A 16,584-nucleotide genomic window follows, 5' to 3' on the forward strand; every position below is an offset into this window, starting at 1 on the left:
TTTGGAAGTGTAATATTTCACCAATCAAGATATACAGTAGCACATCCTCTTGCCTGTAAAACGTGCTGGTCCACCCAATACCTTTGTAGCTTTCTCTGAGTGGCCTCCGAGCATTGCCTGCACCGGGCAATACACGGCCTTCCAGTGGTATGGAGACATCACTATATTTGTGTTGTAATGAGATAAACTAGCTGTTTTGTTTTGTCATGTGCATGTGTTAATATTAAGGCCAAGGTGCTACTGATAAGATAAGGGTGTCCATTGAATTTACAGTATCACTCCTATTTGTCTCATTAGTATGGTAACAAGTATGGTCTAGTTTTATAAATCCAATACATTCCTCTTTTGCTTTTGTTAAATATTTTTCAGATTTGATGGTTTAGTTCCAATTTTCCTCCAAAGTGTTTGGTTCTCTTTTATAAATGCAATTGGGTTAAAAAGTACAAAACACTGAAGAGTAACCTAACTATCTTGCTCTGGACCCCTGCTACCTGTAAGTCATTTAATCTTGTTTGTTCGAGACTGGCAACTGTAGTAACGTGAGCTATTAAAAAAGAAAAAAAAAAGACGAGTTTATAGCGACACTCTGTGGGCGAAACCGTGTAATTCCTATGCAATAGTTCCAATTTTGACCCTCGCGCCTCTCCGTAGAACCGCCCTGTCATGTCTGCCCCCTTAGTGGTAAGTCGTTCTCGGTGTTTGTGCTTATTACTTGAGCAACCAGAGTAATTAATGTATATTTTGCACCTATCCAAGCACGTTTAGTATTTCGGTATTTTAATACTTGTGCCGAGTTTGCCACCTTCGCGGTGCAGGTGTAGCTAACTTTCTTAAACATTGACTTGTGCATAGTTAATTTTAGATACGGTATTTCGCTGGAAATTCCGTGTCGTTGATTGTGCAGATAGTAACTATATTTTCGGTACGTCTGCTCACTAGTCCCTACTAGGGTGCTGTCAACGTTTATCTCGGCTCCTTGTTGCTCGGCGACCATGCAGTTCCAGCCCCGTGAGTTCGCTCCCCCTGCACAGGAGGTTGCTCTTCTTCCTCACCCAGCGTTTCTATGACGTCGAGATGCTCCTCAGATGGAAGGCTCGGATGAAAAGGAGAGGGCTACTAAAGAAAAATGCGTAAGATGAATGTGCAACACTTGTCCCAGTGTAATTTAAAAAATACACTCAACACTGAAAATAAAAATGAATCAATGAATAGCAGAAAAGCAAGGCGTCAACTTTGACAGCATTTACACACAAAGAGGGAGCTTTTGAATGAAATTGCAGGATGATACTAAAAATGCACAAGCTCTTTCAATAAATTTCATGTCCAACTGTTCAATGTTTCAGTACGTGTTGCACAATTTTGCAGCCATAACCACTTCTTATATGCAATATTTATTTTGATGTTGTGAATATAATGCCAAATATCTCTTTTTTTTTTGCAGTGCATGTTATGTGGTACGGAAATGAAGTGTAAATAGTATTTTATATTCTTTGAATTGTGAACTAATTTTCTGCATTTCACAGTTACTATAGCTACACTGAGGGCATTCATGGCGCTGACATTGCAGCAGCCTTCTTCGTCTTGCGTTTGAGGGGAGGATTTCGGTAAGTGTAATTTGCTTGTTTATAAAAAGGTCATGTATGTTTGTGGAGAGGAGAGTTAAGCTTTTTTTCCCCTCACTGTGTGGAGTTTAATTATTGTTTGCCTCATCCTTCCAATGACAAGCAGAGAAGTCATTCTGTTGTTTTCATTGTCACATTTTCATCTAGGCTAAATTGTTCGTTGCCTATTTTTAAAAACAAAACACTGACAAAGGTCATGAAAATTGCTTGAAGCTAATGAGGCCTAAATTTGTCCCATCCCCCCCAAAAAGTCCTCTAGATGGATGAAACAAAACTGAAACTTTTGTAAAATTCACATTAGCCTTATTACCGGTAAAGAATTAGCGTTATTATTATTTTCTTCTATGATATTATTGTCTGGGTCTTATACTGTTATAGTTGCTGTAGCAGATGTAAAAAATGAATAAAATGTGATTTGTTGATGAAAAATACAAATACAGCACGACATTTTCAAGCCGTTTGCATCTATTGTTTGTTGCAGATTTGTTGACCAGTCAGAATGGTTCCGTGCAGACCAGAAGGGCAAGTTCAATTGGGACTTTATAAATTACAAAGACACACCTCTGGAAGAAGTTGACATGAGTTATACAATCATTAACTACATTGGACTGTCCAACTTGGGTACTAGTATAATTTGAGATTCCCTTAAGTTTTGTTTTCTGCTTTTTCAAGCTATATATATATATATATATATATTATATATATATATATATATATATAGAGTACGTTTTTTTGGCGTGCCCCATTATGTTGTATCATAGAGCAGCTGATGGAAGTATTTAACCCCTTGCTTTTCTCACTACATAAATTAACAAAGCTTCTACTGACCTTGAAAATTTCACCAGATATTGCAAACAATCCATGTAACCCATACATACAAATTTAGTACAACAAGTAAGATTAGAAATTAATTGTGTGTAATTTAGTAAAGCGAATTTACTGAGGGGAAAAGTGTGTATTAATGTCATGGGCTTCTTTTATGGAACTTGAGTTTCAGTTCTTGGATTCAACTCAGGTGATAGGCTGGGTCATTCTACCAGCATTTTTTTTCATTTGAAACCAATTCAGTTTCCTTGGCAGTGTGTTTCGGATCATTATCTGCCGAAATGTCGCCCACCCCTCCTGGAAGCTGTCACCTTAACATGGTGGAGGGGTTTGTGTGCCCCAAACATCCTAGGAGCTAAGTTGTGGGTGCTTCATGTCCTTGTTAGGGTCACCCATGACAAACAGGTTCTAGATGAGGGCCCCTGTGAGACTCCTACGATGAAAGACATAAATGGGTCGATGGTTCTGAAGCCAGGCCTGGAAATAGGGCTCAAAGACAAACCCCTGGTGGCCCGGCCTGCACCCATGGGGCCTGACCAGGCACAGCTCAAAATGTTACTGTGGGTCGCCCTTCCCATGGGCTCACCACCTATGGGAAGTTTACAGGGGTCTGGTGCAGTGCGAGATGGGCATTGGGCGGAGTCAGGGACCTTGGCAATCCAATCCCCGGCTAGAGAAGCTGGCCGACTAGGGATGTGAAATGTCACCTCTCTGGCAAGGAAGGAGCCCGGGCTGGTGTGTGAGGTCGAGAAGGTCCGACTAGATTTAGTTGGACTCGCCTCCACACAGCGCTTGGACTCTGGCACCAGACCTCATGAGAGGGATTGGACTCTCTTCCACTCTGGAGTTGGCCACGGTGAGAAGTCCCAACTCTCGATACTTATTGCTCCCAGCTCGGAACATGTACGTTGGAGTTCACCCCAGCGGACAAGAGAGTAGCCTCCCTCTGCCTTCTGGGTGGGACGGGACCAAACTGTGGTGTGTACCTTTGCACCAAACAGCAGTTCAGAGTACCCACCCTTTTTATAGTCTTTAGAGGGGGTGCTCGAGAGCGTTCTCACTGGGCACTCCATCATTCTGCTGGGGGACTTCAATGCTCACGTAGGCAATGACAGTGAGACCTGGGAGGGTGTGATTGGGAGGAACAGCCCCCCTGATCAGAACCCGACCGGTGTGCTGAAATTAAACTTCTGTGGATTGTCCATAACAAACACCCTGTTCAGGCATAGGGGTGTCCACATCTGCACCTGGCACCAGGGCAAGTATGTGTGTGTATATGTAAATATACAAAAACACATGCAATAATTATAGGTTAAGAACAATTTTGTCAATTACTTTTTGTTTCATTAATGTATTTGTCACTTGTTCTCTCAGAGAGACAGAAGTCTTTGCGGACTCTGTCCTTACGAGGATGCTCTGAGGTGGATGACTGGTTCTTGGCCCGGCTACATGTGTTCCAGGATTCTCTGAAGGAGCTAGATATCTCTTATTGTCCACGCATCACCACAGGCGGGCTGGCTGCACTAAGGAATCTCAAGTAATTAAAACTCATGGGAGAGACTATTAACTAACTTACAAATTTTCTTAAATGTTATTTTTTTTTCTCTTGTTGGTTTATATGTTCTTTTTGTGCAACTTTGTATTGTAGGGGACTACGGCGTCTGGACGTATCAGCCCTCCCAGGGATTTCAACTCCTGGTTTGGTGATCATCCTGCTGGAGGAGATGTTACCACATTGTGAGGTCATTGCTTCTGGTTATGATCACAGGTTGGAGCCAGAAGGAGATGATGAAGAACGCGGCCAAGGCTAGGCGAGTACACAGGTCACAAGGACAATAAATAATCACAATGTCGCTCATTGTCTGTGTAAAGGAGATGGAATTGTGACATCTGAAAATCTCCCATAGAGCATTTTGATCGGAGTTAATTTTATTGTAGTTTAAAATATGAACAACACCTATGAACCAGAGTTGTTGGTTTACATCACTGTCATCATTGTCTTTGCATCTTTGTGAGAGCAGGTGAACAAACTTTGTATGCAGAATGTCTTCAATAAAGGTGATCTGGTCTGATAGGATTTCACTCATATTATTTATAAACGCATGACCTTTGGACCTTAGGTCATGTGGAAAAATCTGATTGCATGCACACGTGCAGGCTGCAAAATTAGGCACTTGTTTGCAATTTAATGAGGTCGTTCATACAGATTTATTATAAAATCTGTCTAGAATTAATGATAATCTGTTTAGATCAACACTGTAGGGTGGAACAGTGAGCACATCTGCCTCAAAGTTCTGAGGAGCTGGGTTCAAATCCCAGCCCTGCCTAAGTGAAGTTTGCATGTTTTCCCTTTGCCTGCATGGGTTTTCTCTGTGTACACCGGTTTCCTCCCACATTCCAAATACATACATGGAAGATTAATTGAAGACTCAAATTTGTCTGTAAGTGTGAATGGTTGTTTGTTTTATATGGGCTGGTGGCCAGTTCAGGGTGTACACAGAGCTCACTGAGATAGGCGCCAGTACTTCTGTGACCTTTGTGAGAAACATCAGGTTAGAAAATAAATGGATTTATGGATGAAAACTGTCAGAGGCTAAAACTTAAACATTATATTTATGCCTGTTCTGAGACTGTAATATAGTGTGTCATTTTTGTAACAACGAAAATGAGTGCTCAGTAGTTTTCCATCATACTGTGTTGTGTTATGTATTTGTGAGGGGAAAATATTTGCACATGCAGCAGCACACCACACATATATCACAACATTGCATTTGTGTACTTTTTTGTACACTTCACACACTTGCAGCGGAAATATCACAGTGACAGATCCAGTCAGTAGAGTTGTGCCTTGTTCAAGAAAAAAAAAACATTTTGGGGGGGGAGTTGCTAATACACGGTAAATATCCAATAGTGTACAACATCAGTCAACTCCCAAAACTATTCCTGGAAAGGATTTAAGTAAAGTGTACCCAATAATGTGACCAATGTGTGTACTGTAATGTCTATTTCTGTCCACATGATACAACCTGATAAACAGAATCAACAAGCCTATAAGAAATTTGGGACTGAAACGGAACCTGCAGAGAGTAAATGAAGACGATTGAGACTAATAAAACCTGACTTTGCGAAATACATCAGACCAACATTGTATGTTTAGATATTCTGTATGTTATTCATGCAAGCAAAACTAAAAGATGAGCGCTGAATTTGCCACTTTGCCATGCAATTACTTTCCTTCCATCCTGCGCCGAACACATTTTAATTGGGACACTCGTTGAAGTGTTTTTAATAAATATAAAAAATACAGGTGTATTATTTTATACTAGCCACATATTACAAAGATTTACTCAACAACTTTACATGGAGTACTGTATTTACTGTAAATAAGGTAGGAACTAATGGCGGTTTAGAAAAAGGTCATATGAAACCCGGAGGGTGTTTTTAGACGGACAACAACAATAGGCGTACTAGTCTGGCCCATGATCAGCATCGCTGTTGAAAACCTGTCACGACGGTGTGGAAGCAGCTTCGAGGTTTCAACCGCTTGCTTCAAAGACACGTTTACTCGAAAGGGTCCCACAGGCGAATAAATGTCAGAGGCATCAGGTAGAACTTCACTGACTGTAACACTGGCTTATTAATTATCAAACGTTGTTTTATACCGCTAGTTGAGCAGATCATAGTTAGCTTAACATGATTACACTTGGCGAAATATCAATCCAAACAAGTTCCATTTGAAATTTTGAATGCTTGTTTTGCATTTGTAGAATCTCCCAACACCAAAGAAGAGGAGATAACTACATCTGAACCAGAGGTAAAAATAAATCAGTCAAATGAAATCGAAACTATGTATTTTTACAACTACGCTGATCCTGTCACGGAAAGGCTAATCGCACTTTTGAAGTAAATCACGTTTTAAGTGTATTAACGGGGTTCGGAGTTGCTGAATATCGAAGCTTTGTGTACAATATATACAATGCAGCTTTATATGAATCGCTGATTAGATCGTTTCTCCGGTGTTTATCATTTGATATGCCCCGTTCAACATGAAACACCGGTCCACTATTTATCCATTGTTCTACTGTCAGGATTCAGGTATAAAATGCTCTTTATTTAGTTTGGATTATGTCGTAACGGAATAGATGATGTGTATATAATTTCTGGTCAAATGTTTGATTTATTTGATAGGAGCGTTTTGAGGACAGCAGTGAGGAGGAAGCTGCTGGAAACACTGAGAGTATGTCATTTCTTCATTTACTGGTTGTTAACTGTCATTCTTTTGACTTGTTATTATTTTTTTAGAATGCTAGGATAATTACTCCCAACCCATTTTTATTTCTTCTATTAGTGGCTGGCAACCAGATCAGGGTCCACCCCGCCTTCTGCCCAATGTTAGCTGGGATAGGCTCCAGCACTCCCATTACCATTGTGAGGATAAGTAGCTCCGATAATGAGTAGATTATTTATTGGATACAGTAGTCTCTATTCCCTTTTTCAGCAATATTTGGAATTGTACAATGCATATTTTGTATTGTTTTTCCTCAATGCATTTTGAAATTTGTCATACTGATTATTATGTCGGAAGAAAATATATCTCAGTTATGCACGCGGATGCATGCAACATGTTACTTTCATGATTCCTTCTCCTGCCAGTGGACTTCCTGCGGAACTTATTTTCCCGCACTCTGGGCCTTGGCTCACCAGAAAAGGTTTTGGATGATTTGACCTTGGAAGGAGTGGCCCAATACATTTTGAGTGGCAAATGTGAGTCTCCAATTACGCTCATTTACCATGACTTACCTTAGTGAATAAATGTACTAAGATCCACCTCTTGTAGGTAAAAACATTATCTGTATGGCTGGAGCGGGTATATCCACATGTAAGTATCTCACAGAAAGAAAACATTCAGTTATAGTAGACAAACGCTTGGTGATAACGTACTTTCAAACTGAAAGCCAACACCTCAAATCTGAACATCCACAGCGGCTGGGATTCCTGATTTTCGCTCACCTAATACCGGCCTATATGCAAACCTGCAGAAATATAACCTGCCCTACCCGGAGGCTATCTTTCAAATCGATTACTTTAAGGCCAGTATATTTAATAAAAAAAAAAAAAATCACGATAAAAAGAAGCAAATGACTAGAAGATCACAAGATTCTCGTTGACTCTGTTTTCTTTTTTGTACCCCAGAAAAATCCAGAGCCCTTCTTTGCCTTGGCCAAGGAACTTTATCCAGGACAGTTTAAGGTAGAACATCCATCCATTCATCCATTTTTCTGAGCCGTCTATCTGCACAAGTGTAGTGGGAGTGCTGGAGCCTTTCCCAGCATTATTGGGCAGGTGAACTGGTTGCCAGCCAATCGCAGGGCACGTTGAGACAAACAGCCGCACTCACAATCACAACTAGGGGCAATTTAGAGTGTCCAACTAATGGATGTTTTTGGGATGTGGGAGGAAACCTGAGTGCCTGACGAAAACCCATACAGGCACAAGGAAAACATGCAAACTCCACACAGGTGGCGTGGGGATTTGAACCCCGGTCCTCAGAACTGTGAGGACAACGCTCTAACCAGTTGCCACCACCGTGCCGTAAAGGTAGAACGTCATCCTGCCATTTAGCAATACACCAAAGTAAAAATGCTTGGCTAAATTCCAAAACTGAAAATGAGGAAACCAAGGCCAGAAACCGAAATACCAAAAGCCCTTACTATGCCAATTAATAAAATTGCATTTATGCCATATAATTTCCATTTTCCATTTTTAAAATTATGTTTAGATCATTACTATGGGACAGTCATTTTAGTCTATTATGTGTTCAGGTGAAAAAAATCTGCATGCTATTCAATTGAACAACATCAACACCATGCTATCATTGTAATTGTCTTCAATATTTGTCAATGTAATGTGCCGTGTGATATGGAACATCGCATTTGACTCGCTCCGGCTGTAACACTGACAATTCTGGATCTTGGGGGGAATCCAGCATCCGACATTACCGGCCAGTTTGGCGCTGTGTCAAGCCACAGTGATGAATTAATAAATGCATTTGATAAAATAAACACAATATCGTGAGTTTTTTTTAAAGAGAGGAACAAACGCTCCTTGGGATCATGTCATTTTATCACGCCCTCTGGTTGCCAAGGTAAAAGTTCTGTGTTTGGTGTCAATGCCTTATAAGTCATTATTCATTGCCTCCATGGTAGCGGATAAATTTCTACACTCCATGTTATCATGAAGAAAAGGTAAGTGTTTCCAAGCTTTCGTGTTTTTTTTTTTTTTTTTTTTTTGTGGGGGTTTCACAAAAATATTTCACTCCAAAACTGAAAATGTACTTTTGTGCCATTTTTGGTCAGAAATTTTCGGTGGCGAAAAATGCGGTGTATCATCGCTACCTTGTAGCCCACAATAAACATTAAAAACATGATTAAATAATCTATTCAAGATGACTTCAATTATCTCGGCAATGTAATAATTTTTGGTGCTGTTTGTTGTCTTTTTTGTTACTTTTGCAATAGCCAACTGTGTGTCACTACTTTATGAAGCTGCTGAAGGACAAAGAACTCCTGAAACGCTGCTACACGCAGGTAGCAAAATAAACTCCTAAATTAACAAACTGGATTCCCTCTTTCTATATTAATGTCGATGTTTTTTGTTTTTGATCATTTAGAATATTGACACCCTGGAGCGAGTGGCTGGGCTTGAGAGCGGTGATCTAATTGAAGCCCACGGAACGTTTTACACATCCCACTGTGTCAAATTCACTTGCCACAAGGAGTACAATCTTGACTGGATGAAAGGTGTCGCCCATTTTATTATTATTGATTTAAAACTTAAATATGTAGCACATTTCAAAAGACCTGAGGATGTTTGAACTTTTGCCGTCGCTTGTGTAACTTTCACTGTTTGGGTCTAAAAATCCTTTGATCTGTGTTTACCTTCTATTTATAGAAAAAATATTTTCTGATGATATCCCCAGATGTGAAAAATGCAAGAGTCTCGTCAAACCAGGTCAGTTTTTTTTCCCTCTGTTTTGCTGTATTTTCTCTACTTTTTGTCCTGAAGTACACTTCTTTCTGTTTTTCACAATTCTTTGACAGAAGTATGGCTCAGTTTTCAATCATGACCATGCTACTTTCCATGACTTTGTCCTTTCTTTACAAAGATATTGTCTTCTTTGGAGAGAGCCTGCCAGTGCGGTTCTTCACCTCAATGAAGATGGTGAGCTGATGTGGTAGCTCCCAAACACATACAGTATACTGTACATCAGGGCTGTCAAACTTATTTTTCTGCGGGCCACACTGTAGTTACAGTTTCCATCAGAGGGCAGTTATGACTGAAACCATAAAAATCTTGAATCTCCTCATAGTTACGCATCAAATCTTTGAACTAGTTTTGGAATCGGAAATCAAGGTTAATGGGTTATTCAACTGTTTAGTAACATAAACTCTTCCAATATCTCAATGTTTTCATTTGTGATATGACAATTTAAAGTTTTTGTCCAAATTTTAACAATGGAAATTGGCACACATGATTTGCCATTGCAGGCCACATATAAGCATGTGACGGGACAGATGTGGCCCCCAGGCCTTGAGTTTGACACCTGTGCTGTACATCATTTCTGGAAATTATGTTTTAAAAAGTCTGCACTGAATTCCTCTTTGCACATCCAGGACTTCCCACGTTGTGATCTTCTCATCATCTTGGGGACATCTTTGCAGGTCCAGCCTTTTGCAAGTTTGGTCGGCAGGTAGCCAGAATTTCATTTTACTCATACCCAGACTAAATATATCAACAATGAGGGAAATCTTTTTTTTTTTCTTTCTCCATTCTCCTTTGATTTTTGTCTATTCTATTTAGAGTTTCAAAAAGCTGCCCAAGGTTGCTCATAAACATGGAAAAGACAGGCCAAGTAAGCTTTGACACATGAACAGAGGGTCCTTGTTTTATGGCTGACTTCCGACGGTGGTGATGTAACCTGAATTTGTAAACAATATTCTATCACTATTCTACACTGTAATTAAGTCTTAATTCCAGTAAACATTTGTTTTAAAGTACTTCCAGCCCATAAATATAAATTAATGAAATAAAAAAGCTGCACCGGTAAGCATGCGCGTTTGTGCCCTCAAAACCACGTCGGGGCTTCTGTAAACAAACGATCCCCTACATGGTAACTAATTTATGTTTAGCTTTTCATTTTCATTGCACATCTTGTATTCTTTTAGGCGAAATTGTTATTTCCCTGTGTGTGCAGGCTGATCCTATGTTGGGTCTGCTGGGGTTTGGAGGAGGCATGGACTTTGACTCAGACAAGGCTTACAGGTAATGTAATTGTTCCACCATTTTTTCCCTCAGGAGCACTCAGAGAAAGCAGCTCTCAGAAGGCTGACATATTCATAGAAATATGTGTTCAAGCACAATTACTTCTATGGACCAGTGGCAGAACTTCAAAATCAATTCTAAAGCTGGAAGCCAGTGTGAGAACTTTAGAATTAAATTGATCTGGATTAGTTCCATCCATTTAGGTATTTGTCTCTCCATCCATCCACCCGTCTGTCTGCCTATATCCTGTGCAAATACTATTGGAACAATTGTGGAACAAAACTGAACAGTCAGGAGAAAACCAAGAGTGCTACATCAAAAATGTTGTCATAAAAGTTACAGGAAACTGCTTGCACAGTCACCATGGTGGAGGTAATTTGTATTTAACATGCACGTTTTAATGTGTACCAAGAGATAGCGTGAAAGACAAATATTAAACAAGTTCTTAACGTCCGAACGCAGCTCATGTTTTCATAGGGGGGATTTATAATTATGAAATATATATATTTTTTGTTCAATTTAAAAGAATGAGGGGAAAAATAATAGTAGTAATAGTAGCATAATAGCCGCATCCCATTCAGACCACAAGCATGACCATGCACCTTGCACAAATGTGTTATTGCAATTGGTTAAAAAAAAAAAGTTTTTTTAATACATCAGTATTTTCCTCAATAAGTATACTTCCAAAGGTGCTGATGACATAAAAAGTTCATCAGATGTTGGGAATAATAATTCATACATACAAATAAAGTCAGAAATTAAGTTGGGTGAAAAAATATGAAGTGACACTTGGAACTGGTATTGAACACATGAAAAAAATGAATGGAAAGCCAAGACATCTAAAAATTTATGGATAATCAAACAGCAATTGAGCGCCCTGGCAGTGCAAATGATTTTGGATCAGTCCGAATTGATCACCTACAAAATGATCTCATTTACAAGGTTTGAGTCAAAGACTCATCTCATGAGAGATAAGAGCAGAGAGAGGTTTGTCAAGACAATCGAAAGTATTTTTTTGCAAAACATAACAATGGCTTTGGTTACAGGCCCATATCTTAGCTACTCAATGTTCCAGTGAGGTTAGAGTCATAATACGTAAGTGGAAAGCCAAGCATACCACCATAAATGTGGCTCAGTTAGGTTCTCCTCGCAAAATTTCAGACAGAGCAGTGCAAAGAATAATCAGAAGAGTTGTCCAAGAGCCAGAACCACCTGTGGAGGGATTCTAAAAGATTAGCACAAGGTAAACAATGAGTGATGCACTCTGCCGCCATGGCCTGTAAGCATGCTCACCTAAAAAAAAAAAAAAAATGCATGTCAAAGCTCATTTAAAGTTTGCTGAACAACATTTGGATAAGCCAGTTTGATACTGGGAGAATATAGTCTGGTCAGATGAGAACAACATTGAACTATTTGGCCGTAATGCACACCTCGTTTGGAGGAGAAATGGTCCTCTCATCACTGTAAAAACACCATAGAAATAGTAAAGGATTGTGATTGTGTGGGGTGGACAGATGTCTTTATGCAGCTAACGATCTCAAAGAAGTCCTTCTAATTTGGAATAATAAGCAAGTATCGGTTGAACTTTTTTGAGGCACACTAACATGGCTTTGGGGGCCATAATTTTTGCTGATTGGCAGATGTTCAAATACTTATTTGCAGCAGTAACATACACATTTTTAAAAACATTGTGGATTGTCATACCCGCTTTTTTTCCCTCACTGTAGCTATAAACAGTCAGATATGTTGTTTTATTAAATGTTAGTGTGTACGAGAGAGAGAGAGAGAGAGATTGAGAGAGAGATGTAGATACAATGTCATTTTTAATCTAATAAAACAACAAAAAAATCCCTCCCAAAAAATTTGGATATATGCTATGACTAACAAAACATTTATTCAAGGGTGTATGTGTTCACTATAAGGTGAAACCACTTTTAAGCAGTAATTGATCAAGGTTATAGATTTGTAAATTTAATTAAAATCCCGTTTAATGTGTAAACATGCCTTTTTTTCTGGATTCAAATCAACTCCTTTTAAGGTCCCATATTTTCCCAAAGGGTTTTGCTAGCATATAGGATGTAATGTTCCTCTGCACAGAGGCTACCAATTAGAGGAAATGGGGCGGTCTTATTCAAAGGTGGTCAAAGTGGATACAAAACTGGGTCAAACAGAAGTAGCTATCAACAAAGCCTATTCTGGACACTCATATGACAAACCTGAGATGTTTTTCAAATGAAACTGACACCTTCATATTAACTCCATGTTAGAGAGTCACTCTTTAAAGGCCCAAGTAGTCCAAATATGGGACCTTTAAGATCTTAGATCATAGCAGAACCACTGCTATAACTGTTGTTGTTTAACTTAATTTTGCTGTTCAAAGTAAGAATACAAACTCATTTTTGTCACGGGCTACATTGTGGTCGTTGTCACGGACGAGACTCGGGGGTGGACCCAAATGCACGACTCAGGTGAGAGGTAAGCAGTGCGGAATAAGCCTTTATTCGTTCCAATGTCGGTTACCAGGGAGTCAGTCCAAACAAGCAGCAAGATCAGTAACGGCAGGCTTACGGGGTAGGTCGGGAGACAGGCGTTGGTCGGTACACGGGAGGTAGACGTCAGGAGTACGGTAGTGCGGGAACGAGGCATGAGAGGCAACGATCTAGCAGAGTCTCTGTCGTCCCCCGGGTCCTATATGCACTGGGTCTAATCGGAGGTCATGAGGCGCAGGTGTGACCCTTCCGATTAGACGGCCACGCCCAGCCCTGGCTGGAATCCAGGATCATGACAGTACCCCCCCCCCCTCAACGGCCGGCTCTGGACGGCCCAGGCGCATCAGGGTGAGCCGCGTGAAAGTCCCTGATGAGGGAGCGGTCCACGACGAAGCGGGAGGGGATCCAAGAGCGCTCCTCCGGGCCATATCCCTCCCAGTCCACCAGGTACTGGACCCCCCTCCCTCTGCGGCGGGAAGACAGCAACCAGCGCACGGTGTACACCAACCCACCGTCGACCATGCGGGGGGGCGGGGGGGACTTGAGCGGAGGAGCCAGCGACGACGTGCGATTCGGGCGAAGTCTGCTGACGTGGAACGTAGGGTGCACCCTCATCGACCTGGGCAGTTTCAACGAGACGGCGACCAGGTTAATAACCTTGGAAACAGGGAACGGGCCAACGAACCTGGGAGCAAGTTTGCGGGATTCCGTCCGCAGCGGGAGATCTTTGGTGGAGAACCACACTCGCTGTCCCACTCTGAGCTCTGGTGCGGCCCTCCTCTTGCGGTCTGCTGCGGCCTTGTAGGCGCTGCTCATGCGCAGCAGTGTCCTCCGAGCTGCTTCCCAGGTCCGTTTGCAGCGTCGCACCACGGCCAGGGCCGACGGAACTGTGGATTCTGTGACCAGTGGAGGAAACAGGGACGGAGGATACCCATGCACGACATGGAGTGGAGCCATACCTGTTGAAGCGGAGGGTAGAGAATTGTGGGCATACTCCACCCACTTGATGTGCTGGCTCCACGTGCTCTGGTCCCTGGATGCCAGACATCGAAGACCGGTCTCTAATTCCTGGTTAAGCCTCTCAGTCTGGCCGTTAGACTCTGGGTGATGACCCAATGTCCGACTTGCTGAAGCGCCGATGAGGTTGCAGAACTCCTTCCAGAAACGGGCGCTGAATTGTGGACCCCTGTCCGAAACGATGTCCTGGGGTAGGCCGTGGTAACGGACGACCTCGTCTAATACCAACTGGGCTGTCTGCTTGGCCGACGGGATCTTCGGAAGCGGCACGAAGTGGACCATCTTGGAAAAACGGTCCACTATGGACAGCACCACTGTGTTCCCTTGAGAAGGCGGCAGGCCGGTGACGAAGTCCAGCGCCATGTGTGACCACGGACGAAAGGGGATGGACAGGGGTTGCAACTCACCAACAGGCCGTAGGCGGGAAGTCTTATTGGCAGCACACACCGGGCAGGCGTTGACGAACTCCCTTACGTCCTTGCTGAGGTTAGGCCACCAGAACCTTTGTTCAACCACTGAACGTGTCTTCGCCATACCCGGGTGGCAGACCGTCTTGTTGGTATGGGCCCAGTTTATGACGTCTCCCCACAGAGATGGGATGACGAACAGGCGGCCCGACGGACAATCCGCGGGTGACAGTGTCTCTCCCAGAGCCTCCTTCACCCGTGACTCGATCGCCCAGGTGAAACCGGCCACGAAGCACCCCGCTGGCAGGATAGTAGCGGCGTCTGAATCAGTGCGCCCTCCCTCGTGGATCCGCGAGAGTGCATCCGGCTTGCCGTTTTTGGAGCCTGGGCGGAAACACACCTTAAAGTGGAAGTGGGTGAAAAATAGGGCCCACCTGGCCTGACGGGCGTTCAACCTCTTCGCAGACTTCAGGTATTCAAGGTTCTTATGGTCCGTGAAGACAACGAACGGTACTTGCGTGCCCTCCAGCCAGTGCCGCCACTCCTCCAACGCGCTCTTGACCGCCAGCAGTTCCTTATCTCCCACGTCGTAGTTCCTCTCTGCCGGGGTCAACTTTCTAGACAGGAACGCGCACGGGTGGATCCTTCCATCCCTGGGACTCCTCTGCGACAAGACTGCTCCGATTCCTGAATTCGATGCATCCACCTCCACCACAAACTGGTTATCTGGGTCCGGAATAATGAGAACGGGCGCAGTAGTGAAACTTGCCTTGAGCCTGCTGAAGGCCTCCTGGCAGGTCCCGGACCAGTCGAAGAGGGTGTGTGGCGAGGTGAGCGAATGCAGAGGAGCGGCCACGGAACTGAAGTTCCTTATGAATTTCCTATAGAAATTGGCAAATCCCAGAAACCTCTGTACGTCCCTCCTGTTGGTGGGGGTAGGCCACCGCAGCACCGCGTCGACCTTCCCGGGATCCATCCGTATCTCTCCCTCAGCCAGGACGAAGCCCAGGAAGGACACGGATGCCCGATGGAACTCACACTTCTCCCTATTCACGTATAATTGGTGCTGCTGCAGACGCCGGAGCACCTCTCTGACTTGTTGAATGTGAGAGGCTAGGTCTGCTGAAAAGATGAGAATATCATCCAGATAAACAAAGACAGATCTGTTCAGGAACTCCCGAAGCACGTCGTTAATGAAGTTCTGAAAGACGGCCGGAGCGTTTGTCAGTCCGAAGGGCATCACCAGATACTCATAGTGCCCTCTGGGGGTGTTGAACGCCGTCTTCCACTCATCCCCTTCCCGAATCCGCACCAGATGGTAAGCGCTGCGCAAGTCGAGCTTGGTGAAGATCCGGGCTCCCTGGAGGAGTTCGAATGCTGTAGAGATAAGCGGCAAAGGGTACCTGTTCTTGACTGTGATGTCGTTCAGGCCTCGGTAGTCGATGCAGGGTCGCAGCGTGGAGTTCTTCTTCTTGACAAAAAAAAACCCCGCACCGGCTGGTGAGGATGAGGGGCGAATGAGTCCGGCTGCCAGCGAGTCCTCGATGTAGTCCCTCATGGCTTGATGCTCTGGTCCGGTTAAAGAGAACAGTTTCCCTCTGGGAGGAGAGGTGCCTGGCAGGAGTTCAATCGCGCAGTCGTATGACCGATGTGGCGGCAGAGACTTTGCTTTAGATTCAGAGAAGACCTCCCGTAGGTCATGGTAGCAGGAGGGCACCGCGGTCAGGTCCGGGGCGGTACTAGGTTCTGTTAGCCAAACCGGCGCGACTTGAATACCCCTGTCTTCCCGGACAGCGAAACAGCGACTGAGACAGTCCTCTCTCCAAGTCTTGATCTGACCCGTGGTCCAATCTATGTGCGGATTATGTTCCTTGAGCCACGGGCTGCCCAAGATGATATCGC

General features: G+C 43.2%; 2 protein-coding genes across 5 annotated transcripts in view; both read left to right on the forward strand.

The window, feature by feature from the left end:
* The first annotated feature begins 560 nt into the window (after nucleotides 1-560).
* dmac2 (distal membrane arm assembly component 2) lies at nucleotides 561-4,535 on the forward strand. The gene is made up of 6 exons (XM_061827206.1): nucleotides 561-681; nucleotides 940-1,130; nucleotides 1,524-1,604; nucleotides 2,104-2,243; nucleotides 3,822-3,984; nucleotides 4,096-4,535. The coding sequence occupies exons 1-6, from the start codon at nucleotides 664-666 to the stop codon at nucleotides 4,256-4,258; spliced, it is 756 nt and encodes a 251-aa protein (XP_061683190.1). The 5' UTR covers nucleotides 561-663; the 3' UTR covers nucleotides 4,259-4,535.
* A 1,371-nt stretch (nucleotides 4,536-5,906) lies between these two features.
* The window catches only part of LOC133504523 (NAD-dependent protein deacetylase sirtuin-2-like), a 31,943-nt gene continuing 21,265 nt past the window's right edge, over nucleotides 5,907-16,584 (forward strand). For 3 of the 4 annotated variants that reach the window (XM_061826824.1, XM_061826825.1, XM_061826826.1), the window contains exons 1-14: nucleotides 5,907-6,053; nucleotides 6,215-6,261; nucleotides 6,636-6,684; nucleotides 7,101-7,211; nucleotides 7,285-7,326; nucleotides 7,431-7,537; nucleotides 7,641-7,697; nucleotides 8,966-9,034; nucleotides 9,118-9,247; nucleotides 9,399-9,458; nucleotides 9,613-9,668; nucleotides 10,121-10,197; nucleotides 10,308-10,359; nucleotides 10,702-10,769. In XM_061826824.1, the coding sequence (XP_061682808.1) occupies nucleotides 6,038-6,053; nucleotides 6,215-6,261; nucleotides 6,636-6,684; nucleotides 7,101-7,211; nucleotides 7,285-7,326; nucleotides 7,431-7,537; nucleotides 7,641-7,697; nucleotides 8,966-9,034; nucleotides 9,118-9,247; nucleotides 9,399-9,458; nucleotides 9,613-9,668; nucleotides 10,121-10,197; nucleotides 10,308-10,359; nucleotides 10,702-10,769 (941 nt within the window). In that variant the 5' untranslated portion in view covers nucleotides 5,907-6,037. Of the gene's footprint in view, nucleotides 6,054-6,214; nucleotides 6,262-6,635; nucleotides 6,685-7,100; nucleotides 7,212-7,284; nucleotides 7,327-7,430; nucleotides 7,538-7,640; nucleotides 7,698-8,965; nucleotides 9,035-9,117; nucleotides 9,248-9,398; nucleotides 9,459-9,612; nucleotides 9,669-10,120; nucleotides 10,198-10,307; nucleotides 10,360-10,701; nucleotides 10,770-16,584 lie in introns of those variants that run through there. The other variant, XM_061826820.1, reaches the window with a different exon arrangement.

This window comes from Syngnathoides biaculeatus, chromosome 8, assembly GCF_019802595.1.
Source record: "Syngnathoides biaculeatus isolate LvHL_M chromosome 8, ASM1980259v1, whole genome shotgun sequence".
Lineage (NCBI taxonomy): Eukaryota > Metazoa > Chordata > Actinopteri > Syngnathiformes > Syngnathidae > Syngnathoides > Syngnathoides biaculeatus.

Excerpts from the sequence above, each read along its gene's own strand:
- dmac2 (XM_061827206.1), top strand. Across the intron at positions 1,131-1,523 it reads GGGCTACTAAAGAAAAATGC|TTACTATAGCTACACTGAGG; the intron begins GTAAGATGAATG and ends TGCATTTCACAG. Across the intron at positions 2,244-3,821 it reads CATTGGACTGTCCAACTTGG|AGAGACAGAAGTCTTTGCGG; the intron begins GTACTAGTATAA and ends TTGTTCTCTCAG.